We start from the raw sequence: 26,486 nt of genomic DNA, 5'->3' as shown, positions 1-26,486 counted from the left end.
TAAAGCAGACTTTACTTGTAGGTGTTCACGAGTAAAAGCTTGCCGCGTTTCCACACAGCAGAGCTTCTTCTTGCCGACGACTGCTCACGCAGATAGCACAGCCTCACTTAGGCTTACTTAAAGGTGTTATGATTCATACTTGCCAACCCTACAGATTTAGGCAGTAGGCTAATGATTTTTAAGCAGTCCAACCGCCTACAGATTTGGGTGACAGATCCTACTGCTTTTTACCGTCGCAGGTAATTTATGTGACTCTTAGGCAGGCTGCAGGACAAAGCATGCAACACATTAATTTGTCTGTACAGTGGGCAGGTAGGTGATTACTTTGATTGGGCTCAGACCAATCCACTGACCTGGCAGCTACATGACTATGTCCTGCACTCTTGCCGGTACAACCCTTAGGGGAATCACCAGTGAAGGCAAGCGGCAGAGCATAACACAATCACACAGAATCTGCCTATCAGACTTAGGGGGGTATCAGTCTCCATGTCATTCAGTGTTAAACTTGCACTGCAGGAATACATATCTATTGCCCAGGCTGCTGCTACAGAGCACAGACAAATGTTGCCTATCAGCTCTGTGTGATTACCTTCTGTGGTGTTAACTTACCATTTCGAATTATACATTATAAACATTTGAACATCTTTCCATGTTGTGCTGTTTGATGGGTTGTGTATTTTAGAATGCTTCAATGGTGCCAACAATGTATGTTTTGTATTCTCCTGTGATGTCATTGTTATGCAAATTATTTTTGAAACTTGAAATATCCTACATTTATTTGGTCACAGAATGTTGGCAAGTATGTGAATGTAATGAAATAAAGAGGTTTGTTATCCTACATTAGCACCACGGGTTGAAGCTCTGGCAATCAGGTGATTGGAAATGCGACTGCAGTCCAGCAATAAATGCCCATGTTCTCTCAGCCACCAGTGCCTCTTACCTGGAAATCCGCCTTCTGTTTTTCCTTTTCGGGCAGGCACCCTAAGCCCATTGCCAGGGTCGGACTGGGACAAGAAATAGGCCCGGTCACCCAAATAAAAGTGGCCCACCTCTAGCCTCAAAAAAGTGGGCAACCCCTTGCCTATTACCCTTGACCTCTGATGACATCACCGGAAGTAATGTCATTTGACCCTATCCCAAGTGACATACCGGTAAACGATGAAACACGACCTTTCACCCCTTGACAAAACAGAAAGTTGCATCAAATAGCATTGTTCCTAAGTACACTAAATTACTGTGAATCCAAGCAGACGTCTGAGGCCAAATGATAATATGTTATTGTATAGCGCTTACGCTTAAGCTCTATTTTATAGAACAAATATGCACACAATATCACCCAACCTGTGTTGGTACTCATTTATTGACCTAAGAAGGATGAAAGGCTTTTTTGGAGAAAAAAAAAAAATATATATATATATATATATATTTTCTTATTTTTTTTTCCTTCCAAACCGGCCCAGGCAATGCCAGAAACCACCCCCCACTCTCCAGGGACGATTTTGGACTGGCCACGGGCCGAAAGGCCGAGGGGCCAATCAGACCCTGCCCATTGCCGATTGACCCCTCTCCGTCTGCTTTACATCCCCAATGTTGGGGGTTGGACCTAAACCCCCTCGCGATGCCCGTAACCCCCCCAGCGAGCACAGACTCACACGACACATGTCTGTACTGCTCGGGCTTCCCGGTCGCACTCCCGCGGCCGGGAACGCCCCTTTTATTTATACGGCACGCGGCAGCGTGCAACGTCACGCCGCTGCGTGCGCATCCCTTCAAGGGGCAGCGCCACACTCCTCCTTATTCGGGAGGACAACAACAAATGCTTTAATAAAACACACCACATACTACATAACGGTACTAATACAACACTTGAAAACAGTTTCCCCACACGCCCCTTTATTAGTATCCACCCGGGTCCCCTTACTAAACAGTCCAAGGACTCAGGCCGATCAGATAAATTTCCCAGCACATAATCGCTGAGGTAAGCAGGTTTCCCTCACCCAGCCCTCTGGGGGTACCTCCCGCTCCCCTCCGGCACGGGTAGTCTGTCCACAGGCATAACCCGGTCAGGGGACTCAGGTATGCCGAATTGGTCTCCTCCGTCGTCGGGTACCTCCATCAAGTCCAGATCAGGGGGAGGGTCAGTTCTCGGGTCTCCTAGCTTCTTGAAGAAGCTCACGTTGCTGGTGACGGCTGACCTTCCATCCGAGGCGGTCACCATGGACCCCTTGACCACCACAACGTCCAACGGCTCCGGCTCGTAAGTAAGGGAGAGCTTTCCATGGGGGTGTCTGTTTCGGATGAAGACTTTGTCGCCTGGCTCCAGCCGCTGCGGGCGGAGCCCCCTCCTTACGTTTTCCTACTCAATCCTCAATCGCTGGTCCACCTCTACCTGTTGGTTATCAATCACCCCCGGTTCCTTCTCCCCCACCTCGGGCAGCAAACCCCGAGGGCAACGCTTGAATAGAGCCTCGGCCAGGGCCACCCCTGTGGAGGCATGTGGGGTGGTGCGGTACACCTGCAGAAACTGATAGAGGGCTCTCTGGGGGGACTGTCCCTGGCCTTGGGCAATTCTGAAAGTCTTGTTCAGAGTCCTCATTAGCCGTTCAGCTTCTCCGTTCGCCCTTGGCCATAGGGGCGTGATCTTTCGATGTTGTACCCCGCAGCACTCCATCAGTTCCGAGAACCGCTCACTCTGGAACGGCACCCCGTTGTCAGAGCACAACGTGTGGGGGAACCCATGGGCCACAAACACCTTCTCCACGCCCACCACCACGTGCTCGAAGGCCACCGACACCACGAATTCCACCTTAGGGTACCTGGAGTATTCATCGACAATCACAAGGAAGTGGGTGCCCATCGTCGTAGATCCAAAGTCTGCATGGACCACCTCCCAGGGTCGTGTCCCTCAAGGCATCGCCTCTATGGTCGGCTCTCGCTGCAGTGGAGACGCCGCCTGACACCAGACACAGGCAGCCACAAAGTCATCCACCTTCCGCTCAAGTTCAGGGAACCATACTTTCAGTCGTAGCCTGGCCTTGGTCTTTGCAGCGCCCTGGTGTCCATGGTGAGCAAGAGTGATCACGTCCTTCACCTTGGACTGAGGAACGACGATGCGATCACCTCTGAGCAGCAGACCGGACGCTGAGAATGATAGTTCTTCCCTGACCTTCCACAGCTGCTCCAGTCCCGTTTTGGCCTCTTGAGTGCGCCCCGCCAGGTACTCCAGCACCGAATTCCAGGACCCTCGCTGCATGGAGTGTCTCAGAATTTGGAAACACTCGTCTCCTGCTGCTGCTGTCTCTAGATCCCCCAGGGGCATCGTATTAGGCGTGGCCGCCTCCACCACCATGCGGACATGGTCATCTGCTTCTTCAGCACGTGTCATACTCTTCTCCCCCATGTGCACCCCGGTGTCGAGATAGATAGTCTGCTGCATTGTTCGCCCCCGGCCGATACACCAAGGTGACCCCGTACTCCAGGAGAGCGAGCATCCACCGCTCGATCCTCGCCGGCGGCTTGGATGATGACCCTGTCAGAATGGGAAGCAACAGCTTGTGGTCCGTCACGACCGTCACCGGGCGACCCAGGACATATAGCCTGAAATGCCTGCAGCCCCAGAGCACCGCCAGCGCCTCGCGCTCAATCTGCAAATACCTCTGCTCCGTCTCAGACAGCGCCTTGCTGGCATAGGCCAGTGGGGGGACATCCCCATCACGATCAATCTGAGTTAGCACGGCGCCCAGGCCAAACGGGCTGGCATCCACAATGACTTCCGATGGTAATGCAGGGTCAAAGAATGCCATAGTGTCATCAGCCGCCAGCGCCCCCTTGATGTCCTCGAACGCTGCCTGCTCAAGCGGGCCCCAGTGCCAGGTGGATTCCTTCTTCGTTAGGGCCCTGAGGGGTTCCAATCTCGAGGCAAGATTTTGAATAAACCGTCCACAGTACGTGACCATGCTGAGAAAACTCCTCACATCGGACACCGACTCGGGTGGCTGTGCCTTTTTGATGTCCTGGACTTTCTTGGGATCCGGCGACACACCCCCCTCTTTGAAAACAAAGCCAAAGAACTCAATGGACGGGCGCAGGAACTCACATTTTTCCCTGTGAAGGGTGAGGCCCAGCGACTGCAGCCTCCCAAAAGTCTTTGCCAGCCTCCGCAGGTGGTTCACCTCCATCCTGGCAAACACCAGGATATCATCACTGATGTTCAAAACGCCCTCTAGGTCTGCGAGGGCGCCCCGGATGATATTCTGAAAAACCGCCGCTGCCGAAGACACGCCAAATCTAAGTCTTTTATAGCGGTATAGTCCCCGGTGGGTGGTGAACGTGGTGATGTACCTTGATTCTGGGTGTAGGACCACCTGATGGTAGCATGCACAGAGGTCCAGCTTGGAAAAGAAGCAGGCACCCTGCACCTATGCAATGATGTCATCAATTGTTGGGGTAAGGTGCCTCTCCCTTTTGATGACTTTATTCGGCAGCCTCATATCGACACAGATTCAGACGGAGTCTGGTTGTTTGGGTTTCCTCGCCACCACAATCGGGGACACCCACGGAGTCGGACCCTCCACCTTCTCAATTATATTGAGATTAACGAGATTGTCCAGCTCCTTGTCCACCTGCTCACAAAGGTGAAAGGGCACCCTGCGATGTTTTAGGGCGATGGGCTGCACGGACTCGTCTATATGCAACTTCACTGGGTCGCCGGCCATCTGTCCAATTCCATTGAATAGGGCAGCATACTTGTCAAGCAGGTCGTTAATGTCCTTCAGGTACACCGAGTAAGCAAAACTGACAATGCCGAGGGCCTCGGCTGATGCACAGCTCAACAGGGTGTTCGTGCTTACCAGCGTTACATAGAATCGTGCAGTGATCTGCGAGCCATCATGCTCCACGTTCGCCACGAAGGCACCGTCCAAGGGGATAGGTTCCAGACCCCCAAATGCAAAGATGCAAGCCTTCGGTGTGACCAGTTTAGGAGGCGTGTCCAAGGCGTCGTAATGCCCATGGGCCATCACGTTGACTGACGCTCCCGTGTCTACCAGGACCGGGACTGGCGACTTGTTGACCTTCACCACACACCTCGGCTGTCTCCTGTTCTTCCCTTTTAGGGCACCCACACTGGAGACGAAGAAAATGTTCTCTTCCTCCTCTTCATCTACCTCCTCCACCGGGCACCTTCCTCGCTCTGGTCCACCTGGGCAACATTCGGCAGGTGATTCTGGCGAAGGAACCCAGACCGGGCCGAGCCTCTAGGCACCATCACGTGCAGGGCTGCCTTGCACACCCGGGAAAAGTGATCGGGCAGCCTGCACCTTCCACACGTCCTTCCAGCCGCTGGGCACTCTGTTGGGTGGGGAAGGTCGTACCCACACTTCTGGCAGGACTCACTAGCTCTTCCAGCTCTGTCACGGGGTCCAGCACCAGGTCTTCTGATGCCTCTTCCACCTCGCCACATGGCGCACACCTCCTCTGTCTTGACAGTGCGCGACCCAGCCTCCATCCTAGCTGCCCGAGCCTCAGACACCTCATGGCACCGCCCCAGCTCAAGGATGCGGGGCAACGTGGTGCCGGGCTCTCTTAGGACCTGTCTTCTGAGCTTGCCCGAGAAGCACGCCTGGGTGAGCATTGTTCTTATCATGTCCTCTGCATCGCCCCATGCACAAGCCAGCGACAGGCTCCTTAGGCGTCCATAGAAGGTGTCCAAAGTGTCATCCTCCTTTTTCCTTGCGGACAGCATCACGAATCGTTCGTAGTCCGAGTTGGCAAGGGGCAGAAAATGAGCCTGGAGTGCTACCCTTGCCGCCGCGTAGGATCCATCTCCTGGTGGAAGCGACTCAAATATCTCCTGGACCGAGGGTCCCGCCGAGTATAACATGGTTGCCAGCATGCTGTCATCATCTGTCACCTGTGCGGCCCTAAAGTACATGTCAAGGTGGTCAACCCACCTCTTCCATCTGGGCCCTAGGCTGGACGGCGGGCCCGAGACATCAAATTTGGGGATGGGCTGCAGCTCTACAACAGCCTGAGTAGGCTGTTGTAGAGCTGCTGTTTGTCCGCCATCCTGGGGAGGCTGCTGCTGGGCTGCTGCTTGCCCACCGTCCTGAGGCGGCTGCTGTTGAACTGCTGGCAGTCCACCGACTTGATCACCAGCCCTGCTCATGGGCTTGAGCGCACAGGCACCCCCAGCGTGGAATTTGGGGGCCGCAACTCAATTCCCACCACCACAACACAGTCCAGAAACACACACCAGGCAAAAGAAATGTCCAACCTGGGAGCGAAGGTGATGATGGCAGAGTGTCCCCCTTCCCAGACAACCTCATACACAGCCACAGTAGCTAGAAATGATGATGAACAGGATGAAGAGAATGGAAGATCCACAGCTGCAGCAGTCCTCACTGATGATGAAGAGGATGAGGAAGAACAAGATCTCCAGCCTGATGATGAAGAGGATGATGAAGAACCCAATCCTCAGCTGCAGCAGCACCTTGTAGGCACAGGAGTTCCAAAAATGGAGTCAAGGAGAATTTGGGCTAAGCAGGCCCAGCCATTATAACCCTCCTCCTCGCTTGCACTCGACGTAGGAGGCCCAAAAATCAAGGAAAACTCAAAAATCGGGCATGGGCATGCAAGTAAACTGCCTGCTAACAGTGTGTCCAAGAATTTGGCCTGGATGCCACTCACCGCCCAAACCGGAGCTCGGTGAAGTTCTACGGCCGAAATCCAAAATGGCCACCAGCTGCGTGGTCGATGCACGGCCTATGGCATGAAACGAAATGTAATCAAGATCATCCCCACTTCGTCGCCACTGTTGGGGGTTGGTCCCAAACCCCCTCGCGATGCCCATAAGCACCCCAGCAAGCACAGACTCACACAACACACATCTGTACTGCTCGGGCTTCCCGGTCGCACTCCCGCATCCGGGAACACCCCTTTTATTTATACTGCATGCAGCGGCGCCACACCCAAGAGGTGTATCCCCCTAGCTCGCGGTCGCAATCTCGTTGGTCTCTGCATGTTCCTTCCTGATGGCCGCTATGGAAATAGTTAAGGGACTTATTCCGTTTAATGTTTTCCAGGTGACCAGTGATTACGTTGCAGGAAAATATAGCCAATAATAGAAGGTGTAACAATAACGAATTTCTTAAATAAAGACAGTAAAAAAACATCGAATCAAGGTTTGAATATCAAAGAGCATGTAAAAATGACAATTTGCATGTGGTAATTTTATTTCAAAAACATGTCTAGGTTGAGTTCCGTAAAAAGAAAAAAGGGAAGGACTATGGGAGGCTTATGGGGTAGAAGAGGAAAAGGGGGTTAATGTTTTGATATTATGTATGTTGGGTGAGGGAAAGCACAGGAAACAACCAACATGGTATGAACACAAACGCATTATTATGCGAACCACTAGATGGCACTATGATAGCATAGATCGTGAATGCAGACCGACATTAGGCACGCTGAAAAGGTTAACTTAATGTTTTTTCCACAGTTGTTTGCAGATCGATAAAAAACCATCTCGTGGTTTTAAAAATGGTAAAATCACATATAACCGTTTTCCATTGTCTATGCCTTTGTTTTGTAGTTGTCCTAATATTAACGTGCGGCACATGAAATAGATGCAGAACCCATTTCCCTAAGAAAGTCAAATATGAATAGCACCCTGAGTGAGCCCTGGGGTGCTAATAGCACTGCATCCTTGGTCGGGAGTGGGTGGCCCTTAGCGCTCACAGGACTTTAGCAAAGGTTCGGCTCGTGGGCCGTTACCGGCCTGGTCCGCGCCATAAGGCGGAGGTCATCACTATGCAGAGCATTCTTTTAATTTCACATTGCGAAGCAATACCTTGTAGCAAGCTAAATGTACGCTCCTGATTTGATATAACACTTATATTTGTAGGATAATTCCACTGAATTTAATATATCGGCCTGCAAATAACATCCCTTATGCAACGATAGAGGATGATCTGGAAGGACGATTTGAGAAGTATTGTACAAAGGACAAGAGTGGAAGCCTGCAGATGAAGAACGCGACAGAGATTGAAAAGAAATGCTGTGCTTTCCAGCATTGGGTGTACCAGTGGACGAACGGAAATTTCCTTATAACAGATTTACAAGGTAAGTCTGCAACTTGGAGCTATATTCAAGAGCAAAGCTAGCTTGGATGTGGCTTCATGATCCTACTTCCAGAACTAACTGCGCACTTGGCCAATCTCACACTATGACCCTCGACTGAAGTGTGTCAAACTGTGTGCCCATGATCTTACTAACATGGCATGCATTCTTTCATGCTGATGGGGTGAAATGGGGCCAGAGCAAAGACCTTTCTATCAAAGCACAGCAAGTAAGCTGTAGGCAGTGGCAGATTTAAGGCAAAGGGCCCCGTGGGCAGCACCTGACAGAGGGCCCTAGGTGGGCGGGTCATGGAGGTGGAGCTTAGGGTGGGCGGAGTTAATTGAGGCGGAGGGAGGCAGGGGGGCATGGAGACACAAACGGGGGCCTTGACACAAACGGGGGCATGGAGACACAAACGGGGGCCTTGGGGAGGCAGGGGGGCATGGAGACACAAACGGGGGCCTTGGAGAGGCAGGGGGGCATGGAGACACAAACGGGGGCCTTGGGGAGGCAGGGGGGCATGGAGACACAAACGGGGGCCTTGGAGAGGCAGGGGGGCATGGAGACACAAACGGGGGCCTTGGGGAGGCAGGGGGGCATGGAGACACAAACGGGGGCCTTGGGGAGGCAGGGGGGCATGGAGACACAAACGGGGGCCTTGGGGAGGCAGGGGGGCATGGAGACACAAACGGGGGCCTTGGGGAGGCAGGGGGGCATGGAGACACAAACGGGGGCCTTGGGGAGGCAGGGGGGCATGGAGACACAAACGGGGGCCTTGGGGAGGCAGGGGGGCATGGAGACACAAACGGGGGCCTTGGAGAGGCAGGGGGGCATGGAGACACAAACGGGGGCCTTGGGGAGGCAGGGGGGCATGGAGACACAAACGGGGGCCTTGGAGAGGCAGGGGGGCATGGAGACACAAACGGGGGCCTTGGGGAGGCAGGGGGGCATGGAGACACAAACGGGGGCCTTGGGGAGGCAGGGGGGCATGGAGACACAAACGGGGGCCTTGGGGAGGCAGGGGGGCATGGAGACACAAACGGGGGCCTTGGGGAGGCAGGGGGGCATGGAGACACAAACGGGGGCCTTGACACAAACGGGGGCATGGAGACACAAACGGGGGCCTTGGGGAGGCAGGGGGGCATGGAGACACAAACGGGGGCCTTGGAGAGGCAGGGGGGCATGGAGACACAAACGGGGGCCTTGGGGAGGCAGGGGGGCATGGAGACACAAACGGGGGCCTTGGAGAGGCAGGGGGGCATGGAGACACAAACGGGGGCCTTGGGGAGGCAGGGGGGCATGGAGACATAAACGGGGGCCTTGGGGAGGCAGGGGGGCATGGAGACACAAACGGGGGCCTTGGGGAGGCAGGGGGGCATGGAGACACAAACGGGGGCCTTGGGGAGGCAGGGGGGCATGGAGACACAAACGGGGGCCTTGGGGAGGCAGGGGGGCATGGAGACACAAACGGGGGCCTTGGGGAGGCAGGGGGGCATGGAGACACAAACGGGGGCCTTGGGGAGGCAGGGGGGCATGGAGACACAAACGGGGGCCTTGGGGAGGCAGGGGGGCATGGAGACACAAACGGGGGCCTTGGGGAGGCAGGGGGGCATGGAGACACAAACGGGGGCCTTGGAGAGGCAGGGGGGCATGGAGACACAAACGGGGGCCTTGGGGAGGCAGGGGGGCATGGAGACACAAACGGGGGCCTTGGAGAGGCAGGGGGGCATGGAGACACAAACGGGGGCCTTGGGGAGGCAGGGGGGCATGGAGACACAAACGGGGGCCTTGGGGAGGCAGGGGGGCATGGAGACACAAACGGGGGCCTTGGGGAGGCAGGGGGGCATGGAGACACAAACGGGGGCCTTGACACAAACGGGGGCATGGAGACACAAACGGGGGCCTTGGGGAGGCAGGGGGGCATGGAGACACAAACGGGGGCCTTGGAGAGGCAGGGGGGCATGGAGACACAAACGGGGGCCTTGGGGAGGCAGGGGGGCATGGAGACACAAACGGGGGCCTTGGAGAGGCAGGGGGGCATGGAGACACAAACGGGGGCCTTGGGGAGGCAGGGGGGCATGGAGACATAAACGGGGGCCTTGGGGAGGCAGGGGGGCATGGAGACACAAACGGGGGCCTTGGGGAGGCAGGGGGGCATGGAGACACAAACGGGGGCCTTGGGGAGGCAGGGGGGCATGGAGACACAAACGGGGGCCTTGGGGAGGCAGGGGGGCATGGAGACACAAACGGGGGCCTTGGGGAGGCAGGGGGGCATGGAGACACAAACGGGGGCCTTGGGGAGGCAGGGGGGCATGGAGACACAAACGGGGGCCTTGGGGAGGCAGGGGGGCATGGAGACACAAACGGGGGCCTTGGAGAGGCAGGGGGGCATGGAGACACAAACGGGGGCCTTGGGGAGGCAGGGGGGCATGGAGACACAAACGGGGGCCTTGGGGAGGCAGGGGGGCATGGAGACACAAACGGGGGCCTTGGGGAGGCAGGGGGGCATGGAGACACAAACGGGGGCCTTGGGGAGGGAGGGGGGCATGGAGACACAAACGGGGGCCCTGGGGAGGGAGGGGGGCATGGAGACACTCACGGGGGGCTGGGGCAGGAGGGGAGCATGGTCCATGGAGACAGTCACGGGAGCATGGAGACACAAATCCCCACAATAGCTAAACTTACCCGAGTAGGCAGGAGACAGCAAACAGCAAACACCACTCGACAGCCTCGACTCGAGCAGCACCTTCTCTTCTCAGCTGGGCCCGGGCAATGGAGATTACTTCTTTTTCCTCGTGGGATCACACCGCCGGCACATAACACTGCGTCACTGTGACGTAGACACGTCTCCTGGGCCAGTCCTGGCCCAGGATTGGAATGAACCCGGAGTGTAAATGAAAGGGCCCTGTTGTGTGGAAGGGGCGGGGCCCTGTTGTGTGGAAGGGGCGGGCAAGGGGCGGGCCCTGTTGTGTGGAAGGGGCGGGCCCTGTTGTGTGGAAGGGCCGGGGGGGGGCCCGGGGCGGGGGGGGGCCCGGTCGCCTTTTGTTTGCCTAGCGACCGTTAGATCCGCCGCCTGTAGGTATTCTACAGTGACAGGTGGGATGTTAGATTGTTGTGCGCGATGCGCTGTGGTGTTTCTTCTAATTCCATTAAATGCATCATTTTAACTATCCTTGTTTCTCATGTTGACTTCCATAGTATACCTCCCATTTTATTTCGACATGTATTACTACACATCACCTGTGCTAACTAAGAAAGAACATGTTGTTGGTTATAGTTGTTGTTTACATATTTGAATTACAAACAAGATCACACTGGTAAAAACCCTGCACAATTTTAAGTGTTATGTTATTTTGTAGGTGTCGGCTGGAAGATCACGAATGTGGCAATAGCTACTAAAAATAAAGGGTATGTGAAGTTTTTCTTTTAAACTGGGCATGTCGCTATAAAATATGAATTCATTACATAAGTGAAGTTACAATTTGGAGTAAATGCGCTGTAAGATTGCTTTTAGTCTACGATTGAATTTGCAGGTTCTTTTTGTGATTATAATTAGAAAGAGAAGTAAACACCTTCATCTGTACAGCTTAATCTGTGTTTACACAACACATGAAACCGTATCTTATTTATTGATTCTTTTGCTGAAATGGTGCACTTTCTCCATGTTTTGTCTTCCATCGATTCAATTCGGGTTAAGTACACAATAGTCTCCAGAGACTCTTACATGCAGGTCTTTTGCAGTTTTAAATACTGGAAATCCTGGGAGCCAACCGAGGGCCAACACATGGTGTAGTTTTAAACAAGCACACGCTGAGGGTCTGTGCAGCCATAGGTCTTTGAGCGCAGGCGCATGAGTATTTGTCTCCTATGTCTAACCATTAGTTCTGGCCATACAGTGGAGGTACGGGTGGGTGTAAAAAATAAGATAAGGAGGTGGGTGTTTGTTAGTGGTGCAAAGGAGCAAGTTATCACTCTGAGTTAATGTGTACTTACCTAAGATAAATCGGACTCCTTTACACTGATACCTGATGGCATCATGTAGCAAATACAAATTCAATGTGTATGTATATATGCATGGGATGCGGATATAGTGAGGGGACTTGCTTTACTGCAAGTTCCATGAACCTGTTTGCTCAGAAACAAGTTTGTCTTCACATAACTTCCATGCATTCATAATTACATAGTTCCTGGGTAGTTGTATCTCTCTTTTAAAATAGGGAAGATTCTGCAGTTCCAATTGTTTTGAGTTACTATTTCTAGCTCCGTGGTCTGCAACCTGCAGCTCTCCGGATGTTGCAGACTACATTGCCCATGACCCCTCACCATTGACTATGCTAGCTGGGGCTGATGGAAGTCGTAGACAGTGGAGTAACTAATATTCACATATAGACAATTATGCACGTTTTTCACTGTGCGTGTCTATTTTGCAAGCCAGCAACTGTCAGGCAACATGGCCACGTTTCAGGAAATTTACAACAAAGAAATGTGCACATGCAGCATCCATGTACTTTCCTGTAAACACCCATGCACCGTGGGGAAGTGAATTAATGTTATGATGTCTATGTGTACCTCTAACCGTATTCTACAAAAGGATAGAGTTGAGGAAAGTGTATTATTAAGTAAAGTCTGCTATTGCCTAAAATCTGTTATTGCCTAAATTTACATTGGGCTTTTTTTGTTAATGTGGAAAGTCCCATTTATCTTCTGTTGGCAATTCCATTGACCCCTTACACATAGCAACAGTGTCCTAGCACCCTACCAATTGGACGCTAAACAATTTAAACATAAAGCAATATTCTGTAAATGGAGAATATTGTGGTGGGAAGAGAAATACATTTATGACCAATTTGGATTTGACTGATTTAAATTTCAAAATGTTGCCTAAGACCTATTGACCAATTTGATGAAAGGAACAACATTGTTATCTGATAAGCTGAGTGCTTGTGGTTTCCATTTCACACCCTTTGTGACTCTAGTGGTAGACGTTCTCTCCTCACCATGTGATTGAGCTGAACCATAAACATCTAAATAGAGCCTGTCTGACAGAGTGTGATATTTGGAGGGAAGGTATTTACAGATAGGCTCTTTCTTCTCAGGGAGGTGGGCCTGACAGGGATCGGGGTTGAAAGACCGAGGTAGAAATGTTCGAGGGAGAAAAGACAGAAGATTGTTTTTCCAAAATAACCTTCAGTCTTTTGTCCCCTGAACATTTCTGACTTGGCCAACAGCCCTACCCCCACCCCCAACCACCCACCCCCCTACCAACACCCACACCCTCACTGCCCTACTTACCTTGCTGCCGACTCTCTGTGTCCCTGCAACGCCTGTTCCCTTTCACTTCTGTGATCGTGAACCGGCACTGCATGGTCCTTTTTTTTTTAGGGGCTGCTGCTGGGGACATCCCCACAACCCCTGCTTACAATATAGTGAGGAAGGGCGCAGGGTGCAGCCCCCAGTACCGAATGCATGATTTGGTCAAACTTTTCTGCTGTTCAGAATTTTCGAAATTCGGCCAAATCACGCATTCTGGCTTTTCAACACAGTCATTTTGGCCGATTGCCCTTGCAGAGCTAATGCAGTCAGGGAGCTCAGGGAGCTATGACACATGCTTATTCCCACCATTTTGATAACTGCCTTCATGAGATCTCCACTGTGAACTGCAACCTGGGTGAAGTGAGGGAAACAATGTTGGACACTTCTGTTGGATGTCACCCTGATTGGATTCCATCAGAGATCTTGGAAGGCAATACTTCCTTTAAATAGAGTAGGAACCCACCACTCGTTTGATTCTTGTTGGAGGCGTTCACAGCTCAGAATCCCCTTCTATAGCTGTGAAGGCTTTGATAAGAGGACAAGCAATCTTTCCCTTAATGAACGTGAGGTACAGAAGGGACACCAACTGGAAGACCTTCGGCTTGCCTTCACAAAGGACCATTGACCAGAAAACCTAAGTATCAAGAGAGGAGACTGTGTACCTGTAGCTGGATGTTCATACTTCCCCTCCCCCTCAGTGGGAAGTACAGCAGAGATCTCCAGCTTCATACAGTATTCTTTATAGACCTCCAGCACTTTTACGAGCAAAGGCATTGCCTCTGGCACTGAGGTCGCTTAGTATTTTATCTAAAGATTTGAGCCAGCTGCAGCCAAACCTAGGCCTACCTGCCTGATGCGTCATACACCTCGTCTCCTCTGTGTCCCGAGAACAGCTACACATGCCAAGCCTACCCGCAGAGCCAGTCGATTCGTGTTTGCAGCTGTCCTCACTGAATGTGCCTTCCTTAGCTGCTCGCCACATCAAGATGCGTGGACTGTATCTTCCCCTTCTGATATAGAGAGAAGCACCAAGAAAACCTGCTTGACATTGTTGATACTTCTTGTAGAGCTAAAGGTATAAAACGTGCCCGCTAGGTGTCCTTTCCCAGTATTTGAGGTACTATTGTCTTACTTTGGTCATTAAAGAATGTTTATGTCCCAGTTCCTTACCTTTTGCAAAGACATTTGAGTAAGTATTTTCGTTTAGTATTTTACTTTTTCCCCTCCTCTATTTGCCTATTTTCTTGTCACTGCTTGGTTTTAGATACAAAGTACTCTGAGACTCAAGGTAAACTGTACGTGGTTCTTTATTTTATTTCTCAATGGGTACTTATAAGTAGTCCAACATTCTGGTAGCAAAGCAGTGGTTACCTCACCCTCTGCCGGTCCTCCTAGGTTAGTCCGCTAATTGGAAAGGTCTGGCACAGACTGTCCTGCCTATGAACAAGTTCCGCTTAAGAGTTCACCCTTTTCCTCTGCCCACAACCCTCTTTCTCTTCAGCGGGCTCACCTACTCCCTCATTGGCGTTCTGCATGGCACCAGCCCCTGGGTTCCCAACGTCCCATGCAATCTTCAGCAGGCTCACCTGCTCCCTCGTTGGCACCATTCCTGGTAAATCCTGGTCTTCAGCTGTTGCCTCTTCCGGCCATTATTCGTGAGTTTGGGCTTCGTTACCTGGCTAGCAATGCACTCGGCTTCGACCCTGCGTCCGTTCACGTCTGCCCTCTGCTACCGTCTTACCAGGCCGGCTAATAAGGCCAGACAAACGCCTTTTCCACACCGTGACCTGCAGTCTCCTGCAGCCCTCATGGCACGACCTCCTCCTGGAGGGCTTCTTCCTCCTTTTAAAGAAAAAAGACAGAGCCAATTAATTAACCCACTCCGCCTCTCTCCGCATCTGCACCCCCGTTCCCACCTGACAGTCCTTCATTTTTGTAACTGTTGCACCCACCCTGATTAACCCCGTCCCTCGGTTTTTACTGTCACTTGTATTGTTTTGTATTGTATTGTATGAAGATATGTACAGCGCAACAAAGACCTGGCGCCATCAAGGCATTTATAGAGAGAGTAAGGTTGCAATTGGGAAATTAGAAAAGAAGAGTTTTCAGCTATTTTCGAAAGGAAGTGAAATTGGGGATGCCCCGGATCTGAGGAGGAAGAGCATTCCATAATAATGGAGAAAGCACAGAGAAAGTTCTGCCTCTAGTTCGAGCCCACTAAAAACGGGCCACGACCAACAAAGACTGATTGGCTGATCGGAGAGTCCTGTTAGGATGGTACAGAGAGAGTCTAGAATGAAGAAACCCAGCCCCGATGTTATGGATGGCACAATGAACAGTACATAGAATTTTAAACTTCACTCGGCTCCTACCAGGGAGCCAGTGTAAGCAACAAAGAAGGTCATGGGAATGCGCCATTCGAGGAGCATTAAGGGCGAGCCTTGCCGCAGAATCTGTAGAGGTTGAAGCAGAGCCTCAGGTTGACCAAGGTAGATCCCGTTAAAATAATCAATTGAACCCATGATGGCAGCGGTCACAACTTTAGACCGGGAGTCGGTCGGAAGAAAGGGAAAAACCTTCTTCAGCACTTTAATTTTGACAAAACATGTTTGATAAACTGCAGAGACTTGAGCTTCTCTAGAGCCAGAGGCCATGATTTTAATGTCCAGACTCTTAACTAAAGTGGAAGGTACAGGACGAGGACCAAAGGTCGTAGGCCTGTCTTCTGAAGTCCAGAGGTGTCTTGCAGCGATAGGGACAACCACCAAAACCTCAGTTTTCTCTCCATTTAGCTTAAGCCATTTATTGGCAATCCAAGTCCCCACTACCGAAAGAATCTGTGTGTCATCTGCATAACTAAAAAAACGCACCCTGTAGATGTAAATAAGTTTGGCCAAAGCCACCATATATACAAGTTAAAAAGTAGTGGAGAGAGAGCGGAGCCCTTAGGGGCCCCACAGTCAAGCACAATGGGGAGCGAAGTGAAAGGAGGAAGGGAAACTGTCTGCATTCGGTTTGAAAGAAAAGAAGAAAGCCATCTAAGTGGTACACCCGAGATTCCCGATTCAGGAAGACAATGGAAAAGTCTCTGATGATCAACAATGTCAAAGGCCGCGGCAAGGTCAAGAAGCTGATGTCTCTCCTGCACTATAATTTCAGGTTACGTGTCTGCCTGTAGTGTGTATTCAGCCTGTTTTACTTTGTGTAGGTCTATGTATTCTGCTCAAAGCAGCACTTGTTGAATTCTCTAGTATGCAAATCTGCCTGCCTGTATTCCCTGAATGAGCACTCAAATACAACAGGCCTTTGCCACTTTCTGGCATACTCATTCACTCTCTTAAATCTCTCCAATTGGAATGAGGGCCCACACATACTTCATTCCTGCCTGACTGCCCTACACACCACGCTGGCTTGCTCCTCCTGTCATCCCTCTTCACCCAGTACGTTGCTATATCCACTCTCCGTTCTACATATGTCCCTGCCTGAAACAGCTGGCCCAACGTACTTGCAGATTCGCTGCAACCACCTCTGACTCCTAGAATCACAGCTGCCCACCATCACAAGAAACAAAAGTCTCACTCGCACAGCATGTTTTCGGTGACAGAGGATGTGATTCTCCAGTTCGGCAAGTCAGACTTCTGCTTAAGTGTTGAAGTCAGTAAACTAGTGCCAGGCTGAGTGATTAGTCTGTGTAGTCGTTTGATGTTTTTAGACTGTAATGTTATAAAACCTTGCTTGGATGGTCCTTTTCATGTGCTCCTTACTGCAGTGTAGCTGTTTGGAAGCTTCCACATTTCTGAAGAATATAGCCTCGCTTCGGCACATGCTTACATTATGCAGGTCAAGGGGCTACATAATTCACTTTTATCGGTTTCACCTTCATGACTGAAACACCGGTGATCTGAGTTCTAGTACACGTGTGATTATAGCACATTAAAAGCCTTTTGCTGTACCTTGTACTTCTCTCCAATACAGGATTGTTTTCACAGTCCACTCCCCCCTGCAAATCCAAGTGTTGTGATTAAGATCTGTGACCGATAAATGGAATGCATCAGCTTTGTCTACCTGGAAGGCAATGTGGACACTTGCTTCACCTGTGTAAGGTTGTCCTCTACAAATCTTTAATCCAGAGCAGGAAAGTTGTTTTACTTCTTGAATGAAGCAACATATATGCTGTCTAGACCACCTTCCCTCCCCTCCTTCTTCAGGAGTCACATCTCTTTTAAAGTCGTCAGGGCTCCTGAACATTAAGTTTCATAACCCTCACTCCAGGACAGAGCCACACCCTCGTAAGTGTACCCTCTATGTTCACATGATCCTGACACCATCACACATGTTGCTGCCTCTACTGACATTCAGAATATATAGCAATGGAACCTGTGGTTACATGCTGAAGACCACAGTGCAACGGAGCACAAAGTATAAAAACAAAGCATGCAATCAAATAAGTAGTAGAGCGCTGGATGCCTTTACTGTATTTTTGTTCTTAATAGTTACATTCAATGTAATGGCAAGTTGCATTTAATTAACAATGGAACTGATGATGTGGACAATTTTAGATCGTAATCCGTCACTAATTACTTAATCTTGCTTAAAGATGATGTTCAGATCTTCTTCTACCTATCTGTGTGGAATAAAATGGACTCCAACTGTTGGAATTCTGCCATCATGCTAGGATTGAAGGAGCAGCTTCTTGGCTGCTGCTCCTTAATTGGTTGATTTTCATTGAAATCCAATTTAATTTGTATTCCTAAATCCAAGTGTTGTGATTAAGATCTGTGACCGATAAATGTAATGTTATCAGCTTTATGTCCCCCCCTCCAGAAATTATCTCAATGATTTTGAACAAGTACGACTCTTTTCACAGTCTTCAATTGTTAAGGTAGCTCACTGTTCAGTTACATTTCTTGAGTATGAACATCTTAAATGCCATGTGACCAGATGCAGTTCTAACTGCGAGCCAGTCTTATCTACAGGCTGTGGGCCTACTTATGAGTTTAGCAGTGTGGGTGGAAAAAAGGTCAGTTATGGAATTACCATCATTTTACTCCCATTTACCTGCACTGCTAACTCCAAAACTGGAGGTAGAGTGGATGATTTACCTCCAGCCCATGGCTGGAGATACATCCTCCACTACACTTCCAAAATTCATTGAATTTACCACCCATAGTAAATCTAACAAAATCCCCATGAGTCCTATGGACTCCAAAAATGGGAATTAAACACTAATTTAACACCACTCTCGGAGGATAGCTCAGCGGCAACGTGCTTGCCTTGGAAGCAAGACGACACAGAGCTGCACAGGTGCGAGCCTTGGAGTCGCGCTTAGAAACCACCTCTGGGTATTAAGCGCGTTATAAATAACCTATCATATCATACCACTCGTAATCCCGCACTAAATCTGCAGAAATGGGTGGCAGGAATGCTAAGCGACCATGCTCACCAATTGAATGATTAGGATTGATTTTATATCACATTTTAAAATATCTTTTCATGTAATCAAATAACGCTGATAGTAAATGTACCAACACTAAATTTCCTGCTAATTACAATTTCACAAGTGATGCATTTTAACTACGAAGGTACTTACACTATTTCATCACAAATGCACCTGCATTACAATAGTAAAGATGAATAGAATTAGCATGTGTAGATTCATCATGATCTAGCCACGTTGAAATGCTTAGTTTGATTGCTCTGATACACTGGTAAAAGCACAATTCGGCACGTGCAGAATACATTGCAACAGGGCTTCAAACTAGCACCACATTTTCTACTCTAGTTTTTTTCTCATCTGGTAGGCAAAGAAGAGCAGCCCTCTTTTGTAACTTCCTATTTTCGGCGTCTTGGTGTCTTTTGTACGCTGTAAAAAAATCAACATTTTACGTAAATTCCTGTCTTTTTTTAAGAATAGCATTTCACTTGATTGGGGCACACCAAAGGTCACTATGGTTCAAATTTAAAAGACAGATGTTCAGGAAGAAGCCAGGCTTATGTCAGTTGCTTCATAATCAAGATTGCATTCCCATATACTCTTGTCAAACCCTTTTAATACCAAGCTTGTGTTGGTTAACTTACAGTTCATTTTAAACTGAGATTCTTATATTAAAACAATTGAAACAAGCATGATATTCAGATCAACCCTTCTGTTTGTCTCTGCAGTATATAGGTCTTGTAAGGGGGCCAACCATTGCATATTTTGTTGTCTGTCCCAGATTTTGGATTTCGGAACCACTCTCTGGGGTGGAGGAATGTTCGGACTGTGTGCCACAGTGTGAGCCATTAACAGCCTTCCAAGAACTCAGACCCTTCAGTGGATGAACTGCCTTTCTCTATTGTTGTGTTTCAAGCAAAGGGCAGCACAGCAGCTCTCACTGGGGCCTATCAAATAGCTTCTTAGCACATGGCTGTCTTTCAGCCCAGCATCAAAACTGGTGTGGTGGTTAAGGATAGTTGGCCGCAGTGACAAATGTACCTTAAGAGGTGCAAATGCTGGGTGATTAAAATGGGAGAACTGCATAGTAAGTGGTATGCTGTGTCTAATAGTGACAACAAGCATATTACATTGTTGTACACTTTCTTTACTGTGTGTCTCAATGAAAACACATTCAAACTCAAATGAATTGTTTAGGCTCACATTCATGAAATGGTTCTACTGTGATCTTTCATTTTGGTTGGGGAAAATAATGCTGTAATCATGTTTTTGCTCATTGTATCTCTATAAGGATTCATATAGTGAAACCTTACTCATATTTGCAAAAGGTAGGGTTGAAGTTAGAACGATAAATAGTCAAGTGCCTAAATCATAGACTGGTCTTAAATCCCAGGTCACCACTTAATAAGCGCTTTCAGGCCGTTTTCGAGGTTATTCATTGCTGCATAAAAGCCCAGTAATAATAATCAACATGTGTGATCCTAGGCAAATCATTTAATTTAAAATCTATTAGCTGCCAACATCTTTAGTCACTATAAGGGATTCAATTTTCAGCGTATGCTATTAAATAAGTTTTACTCATGGTGTACTAGACTATATTATTGCTCTGTATATTATAGTAAAAAAATGACCATTCATATATGGCGCACAGACAAGTTGTTTGTCTCTTGGCTTATTCATGGCAACTTCTTATGGTGGGACTTCCCATGATGCCCTCAAGTGCCACGAACTGATGACAGTACTTGTAATGTACTTTTCTGTAATGTCACTTCTGATGATGTAAGTGTAACTGAGGAGATTTGCATGGCTTTTGCCACAGCAGATATCGGAAATTGTAGAACTGCCCCTGAATTGAAATCTAAACGGTCAATACCCTCTATGCATAACAGTATTACTTTTTTTGTTTGGTGCTGTCTATGTGTAAAAAAAGCCATTACCTCCACATCCCTCTTCGTTGACCCAGTACTTACTTATGAGTACAAACTGCCATGCATAAGTCCCACTCCTTCTACCAAGAGTGCAATACACCCAGTCCCCCAGCAAGCCTTGGATACAATTTCTCCTGCCCCATTGGACAGGGAACCAGTTGGGTAGGTTTGCTACACATTGCAATGGGATGCTCTCAAAGCTGGACTTTGAGGGGCAACATTATTCAAATCTCGCATTGTGATCACCCTCTGCAGGGCAAATGTGTGTGGTTCGCAGGCGAAATAACTTCCTGGGACTCCTGTTGGGCAAGGGGTTCCAGTTGAAGGGATTCCAGGACTATTCAGCATGAGAAACAAGGGGAAGAGTGTGGAAAGGAGGAGGCATGTGGAGACACAATCTGATGTTGCAAGCCCTTTTCAGAAGCAATGAATTTGAGGGTGCATAAGAAAAAGAGAGGGTAGGGTAACATGTTTAAAAGTAAACTACAGATGTTCAACAAATCCTGAATGATGAGGTGAAAGAAAGAAGAACAGGAGTGCCACGAAGATTCCCTCTCCCTCTTCTTCATCCTTCTCTTTTATCATCAAGTAATTCTGTAATCTCCCATGAGGAGGGTGATCCAAAAGGGAAATGCAATGGCTAGAGCATTGGTTGGCATCTCTGAATACACAATCTTTCCTTGTCTAGTAGGTCATTCTTTGGTGGCCTAAGAGGATGCAGTGCATAACCCCGTGGACCAAAAGGTGGCCCGAAGAGTCTGTATCCATCAGCTCTGGTTGCTCTCTGTGAATGCCCCATAGAAGGGTAAAATACTTTCCTCCCAACTTCACTGTGTAGGAATAATAAAATCTCATTACACAATGAAGTGAAATGGCGGGAGGAATGCCACTAGACTCTCTGCCGCACTGTAAAGAAAGAAGAGATAAAAAGGTAAGTAATCGCCCAGAATAGCATTACCCTCCCCCCCGACCCCCTTCACCTACTGGGTACAACCCCTGACAGCAATATCTGTTAGGTCTTCACAAAACTCAGGGACACCTAGATACCCAACCAGATTATGATGAAGGCATCAGACAGGGCGGAGAGAGTGTCGGTGATCAGACCCAGAAGACTGAACAGTTTGAAATTCCAGGGAAAGGGATACAAAGTTCTATTTAAAGGAGCCGAGACGAATAGGAGCACAAGTTAACACAGTTTCAGGGTGCTTGTGCACGTTCCAAAATATATATCCAAAGAACAAATTTCACAAGGTTCATAGAACCAATTCCCAATCCAAAGAATAGTACACAAGACGCAACCAAGATGTAAGGCGGAAGGACTGCAAGAAACAGGCAGTGTCAATAATCTGGAAAGATGTCAGTGTAATAATGTCTTCTGAAAATGGAGCCTTCTCACCATGCAAAATGCCCTTTCAGAAGTAGAGTTCTGCATCTGAGTAGACACTTTAGTTTTTGCATCTGGCCCCGTCAAGCTGCACTATTGGTCGTTTGCTCTTTCTGCACGATGAAATCACCAAGTGCTTGGAGCAATGGTTAATGAAGTACCTGGTGTTTGTCAGACACCATTGAAGCGTCCATTTACATTTGTGTGGTTGTTCCTTAGTGCCCATTGGAGATTTCACCCATGGCATTCTGAGCGTAGCCCTCTGAAAAGGCCTGCGGTCTTCAGGGTATGCAGAGTGAGAAAGAGCAAGAGTGGGTGCCCAAGATGCTGGTTTCCAGGTCCAATCTTCCAGATCGCAGCCTATCCAGTCTATGAGATATAAAAGCTGGCCGCTGTATATACAGGAATCAAGGATTTCCTGGACCTGATATTTTACACCTCCTTGCACAGTAAAGGGTGCCGGCTTATTACGCAGGTGAGTGGAGGCATGGCACAGTTTCAGGAGGGACTCATGAAAAACCGAATGAATCTTCCAGGTCTTGGGAAGCATGAGACTGTAAGCTATCAGGTTGATTATTTGAATGATATTCCTCAGTCGTAACAATTAGCATTTTCCTGTGATACAGAGATGCTGTGTGGCCAACAATACATGGTTACCTGGCTTGCATACCAGGGCCTACTGTCTATGACTCGCAGTGTACCTCTTAATATGACTTTGGGCTCTCAGAAGATGTGCTTTTACAATGGCTTGTACTTCCTGGATGTTCTCTATACAGGTTCCAGGGGTGGTTGCCTCCATAGAAGTAGGGAAGTCTATAGGAAGGGCTTGTGGATGTTGGCCATATATGGTGTAAAAGGGTGATCCCTGCTGGCGTATGTGTGGTATTGTTGCCTACAAATTCCGCTGCCACAAGCAGAGCAGCCAGGGGTCCCTATACTGGAGCACCAGACAGCAAAGATATTGTTCTCATATGATTAATCAGATCTGCCTGGTTGTCTGTTTGTGGATGATATGCTGAAGAGAACTGTGGGATAAATGGGGAACCTTACTCAAAGACGATTACTGAGGGCAGTCCAAAATAACAGAACACATGAGTGAAGACGAGGTTAGCAAGGGTTGGACCCAACAGAATGCAACGACAAAGGATGAACAAGGCCATCTTGGAGAAATAATCTATAACCACTAAAATTATTAAATATAAATAAGATACAAAATACATAATGACATAGAGTAAAGTAAAATAAGATAAATATCGCGTTGACACCAATTTGTAGCAAGAAATGTAACAGAATAATATATCAACAAAAAAGAAGAAAAGAAAGTACCAAAATGAATAAGCATTACATACCCATTGGAATATTGGTCAGCCGGGTGGGCGAAGCAAGGAGAACAGAAGACAAGCAATAAAAATATTTTTAAGTTCGGTTGATAACATAATCATTGATCGTAATGCTGTCATGCTCAGCATAATCCAAATGAAAGTCCTGTGACATTCCAGTATGTATTGATCACTGCTTTAAAGAGTTATCATACTCTATGTTATACAGTATTGTTCCATCTGTTGCACCATGGTAGACCTTACAACTATTACCATCCCCTACAATCATAATCTCGATCAATAAAGAATCTTGGTAGGTGCTGTCCCAAAATGTGGGTCAGGTGACACGGTGATAAGAGATTTAAGTGTTTGGGTGAGATAAAATAAGAGACACAGGGGGTCATTACGACCCTGGTGGTAGGGGGTTAAAGGGTCTGTTAGAGTAGCCGGCCCCGTAAACCCCCTACCCACTCATTACGAGGTCCGCTCGCAGGACCAGACCTTAGCGGGTCCCGCGAGCGGTCCAGCATGCTAACAATGGGCCCGTTGTTAGCATGCTCCCCATTCCCATTGAGCCCTATGGGGGCTCAAATGGGGATGGACCGAGTCCAGGTTCCCTGAATGGGGAAATACCAGGCCCTCCAAAGTCGGAATGGCCTGGTATTTCCCCATTCAGGGAACCCGGACCCGGTGCCCGGAATGGGGGTAGCCATGCCACAAAAAGCAGCATGGCTACCTCCTTCCTCGTAATGAGGCCCACAGACTCTACAGCATGATGTTGTCCTCATTAGAATAAGAAATCTCTGTGATATATTACAAAAAAGATAGCAGGTGCCCCTCCGTAGCGAGAACATGGATGATAACCTGTTCTGTGGTATTTTCCCACTTTGAGACTCCGCATCCATTGCTTTTTGCTCAGTGTACTTTTCACAAAGGAGGAATATCCATTTGCATATCGGTCTTTGTCCCGCCCACACGGGCAGTCCAGCACCGAAATGCCGGGCAAACCTCCTTTGAACAAGAGTACCAACAGCAACCCGAGACACGTGTTTCAGCCTTGTGGGGCCTCATCAGTGAGGTGGAGCTGTACCTCTCTGACCACAGTGAGCAAGGGGTCCACGTCTGGGTTCCCCCAGAAAACCTAGGGTGATCAACCCCAAGTTCTTTGCAAAAATACAAGAAACATAGCAGGCGCCCCTCTCTAGAGAGAACATGACATGATAACCTGTTCTGTGGTTTTTTCCCACTTTGAGAGTCCGCAGCCATCATCTTTTGCTCACTGTACTTTTCACAAAGGAAGAATATCTATTGCATATCATTCTTTGTCCCGCCCACAAAGGCAGTCCAGCACCGAAATGCCAGGCATACCTCCTTTGAACAAGAGTACCAACAGCAACCCAGACACGTGTTTCAGCCTTGTCGGGCCTCATCAGTCAGGTGGAGCTGTGCCTATCTGAACACAGTGAGCAAGGGATCCACGTCTGGGTTCCCCCAGGAAACTTAGGGTGACCAACCCCATGTTCCTTGCAAAAATACAAAAAAAGGTAGCAGGCTCCCCTCTCTAGAAAGAACATGGCATGATGACATTTTCTGCGTTTTTCCCCACTTTGAGAGTCTGCAGCCATTGCTTTTTTCTCACTGTACTTTTCACAAAGGAGGAATACTCATTTGCATATCAGTCTTTGTCCCGCCCACAAGGGCAGTCCAGCCCCAAAATGCCAGGCAAACCTCCTTTAAACAGGATTACCAACAGCAACCCCAGACACGTGTTTCAACCTTGTTGGGCCTCATCAATGTGTTATGCTTAAGTCTGAGAAATTATTGGAACATGCCATCTTACCTAAACTTGGTATGCTTCAGAAATCTGTACATCAGGAAAATATATAAATATCATAGTCATTATTGCTCGAAGAGAAAGTGTGATCGAATAAGGTTGCAAAATGTGTTACTGTTAGCATAATTAATAGAGATGATGGAATTTCTTAATGTATGTAGGGAGCATAGAGAGTACATTGTGTTACATTTAGCGTCATTAATAGAGAATTTGTAAATTCTTAGTGAATATAGGGAGAAAGGAGAGTTCACGCATCTGATATCTGACATATTAGCATTGGCTCCATCAATGGCAAAATGACTCACCGTGATCAGTGCATGCTGTTCCTCAAATCGTCTAAATTTACATGGATGTGATATCTGACCGTCCATCATGAAAGTGTTTAAATCTGCATACAATGAATAGCAATCTGTAAGTATTGAGCGCTGGGATTCAAGTGCTGAATGAGACCAAATTGTACTCCTTTATTACTCTATTAAGGATAATCTGAATGCCAGTAAAGTGGTTGCTCAGGATCTGATAGATAAAGGAATTTATGGCAAAAGGATTCATTGCAGTAGCGTCTTACCTCATTGGGTATGGATTTTAATATCATCAGTGGTTCCCTGGTGCCTCGTCACTTACATTAGCACGCAGGCACCAACGGACGTGTGGTCCTGACAATGTGGAAGTGTCTAAAAAGGTGCCTGTAATCCACTATGTTGTTAGAAATAGAGTTCCTTGGTAAAAATGGCCTTGTGGCATTACTGATCATGATTGCCGGCAAACAGTATGAAGCATATTGAGTATATAATAGAAAGGTAATTGTTAAAGAAAAGAAACATTTGGTTGGAACTAAATAGAAGGATAGTTGACATGTCAAGTGCCTGGGATGGGGTGTTGTCGGTACATCAGATATTTTTTCTAATGTTCCACGTATTCCATCTAGCATGCAACAGCATTACGATCAATGATTATGTATGTTATCCACCAGTATAAAATAAATTGTGTTCCTTGTTTTCTAATCTCCTTGTTTCGCCCACCTGGCTCACCAATATTCCAATGGGTATGTTCCAATGGGTATGTAATGCTTATTCATTTTGGTGCTTTCTTTTCTTCTTTTTTGTTAATATATTATTCTGTTACATTTCTTGCTACAAATTGGTGTCAACGCGATATT

General features: G+C 48.4%; 1 protein-coding gene across 2 annotated transcripts in view; it reads left to right on the top strand.

Annotated features, from left to right (window-relative positions):
• Positions 1-26,486, top strand: part of ALPK3 (alpha kinase 3) — a 1,238,914-nt gene that overhangs the window by 1,093,788 nt on the left and 118,640 nt on the right. For both annotated transcript variants that reach the window (XM_069624457.1, XM_069624456.1), the window contains 2 exons: positions 7,901-8,118; positions 11,475-11,523. In XM_069624457.1, the coding sequence (XP_069480558.1) occupies positions 7,901-8,118; positions 11,475-11,523 (267 nt within the window). The remainder of the gene's footprint in view (positions 1-7,900; positions 8,119-11,474; positions 11,524-26,486) is intronic.

Source organism: Ambystoma mexicanum, chromosome 11, assembly GCF_040938575.1.
Source record: "Ambystoma mexicanum isolate Mex_15411 chromosome 11, UKY_AmexF1_1, whole genome shotgun sequence".
In the NCBI taxonomy this organism is placed as follows: Eukaryota; Metazoa; Chordata; class Amphibia; order Caudata; family Ambystomatidae; genus Ambystoma; species Ambystoma mexicanum.
This window is presented reverse-complemented; position numbering and strand designations above follow the sequence as displayed.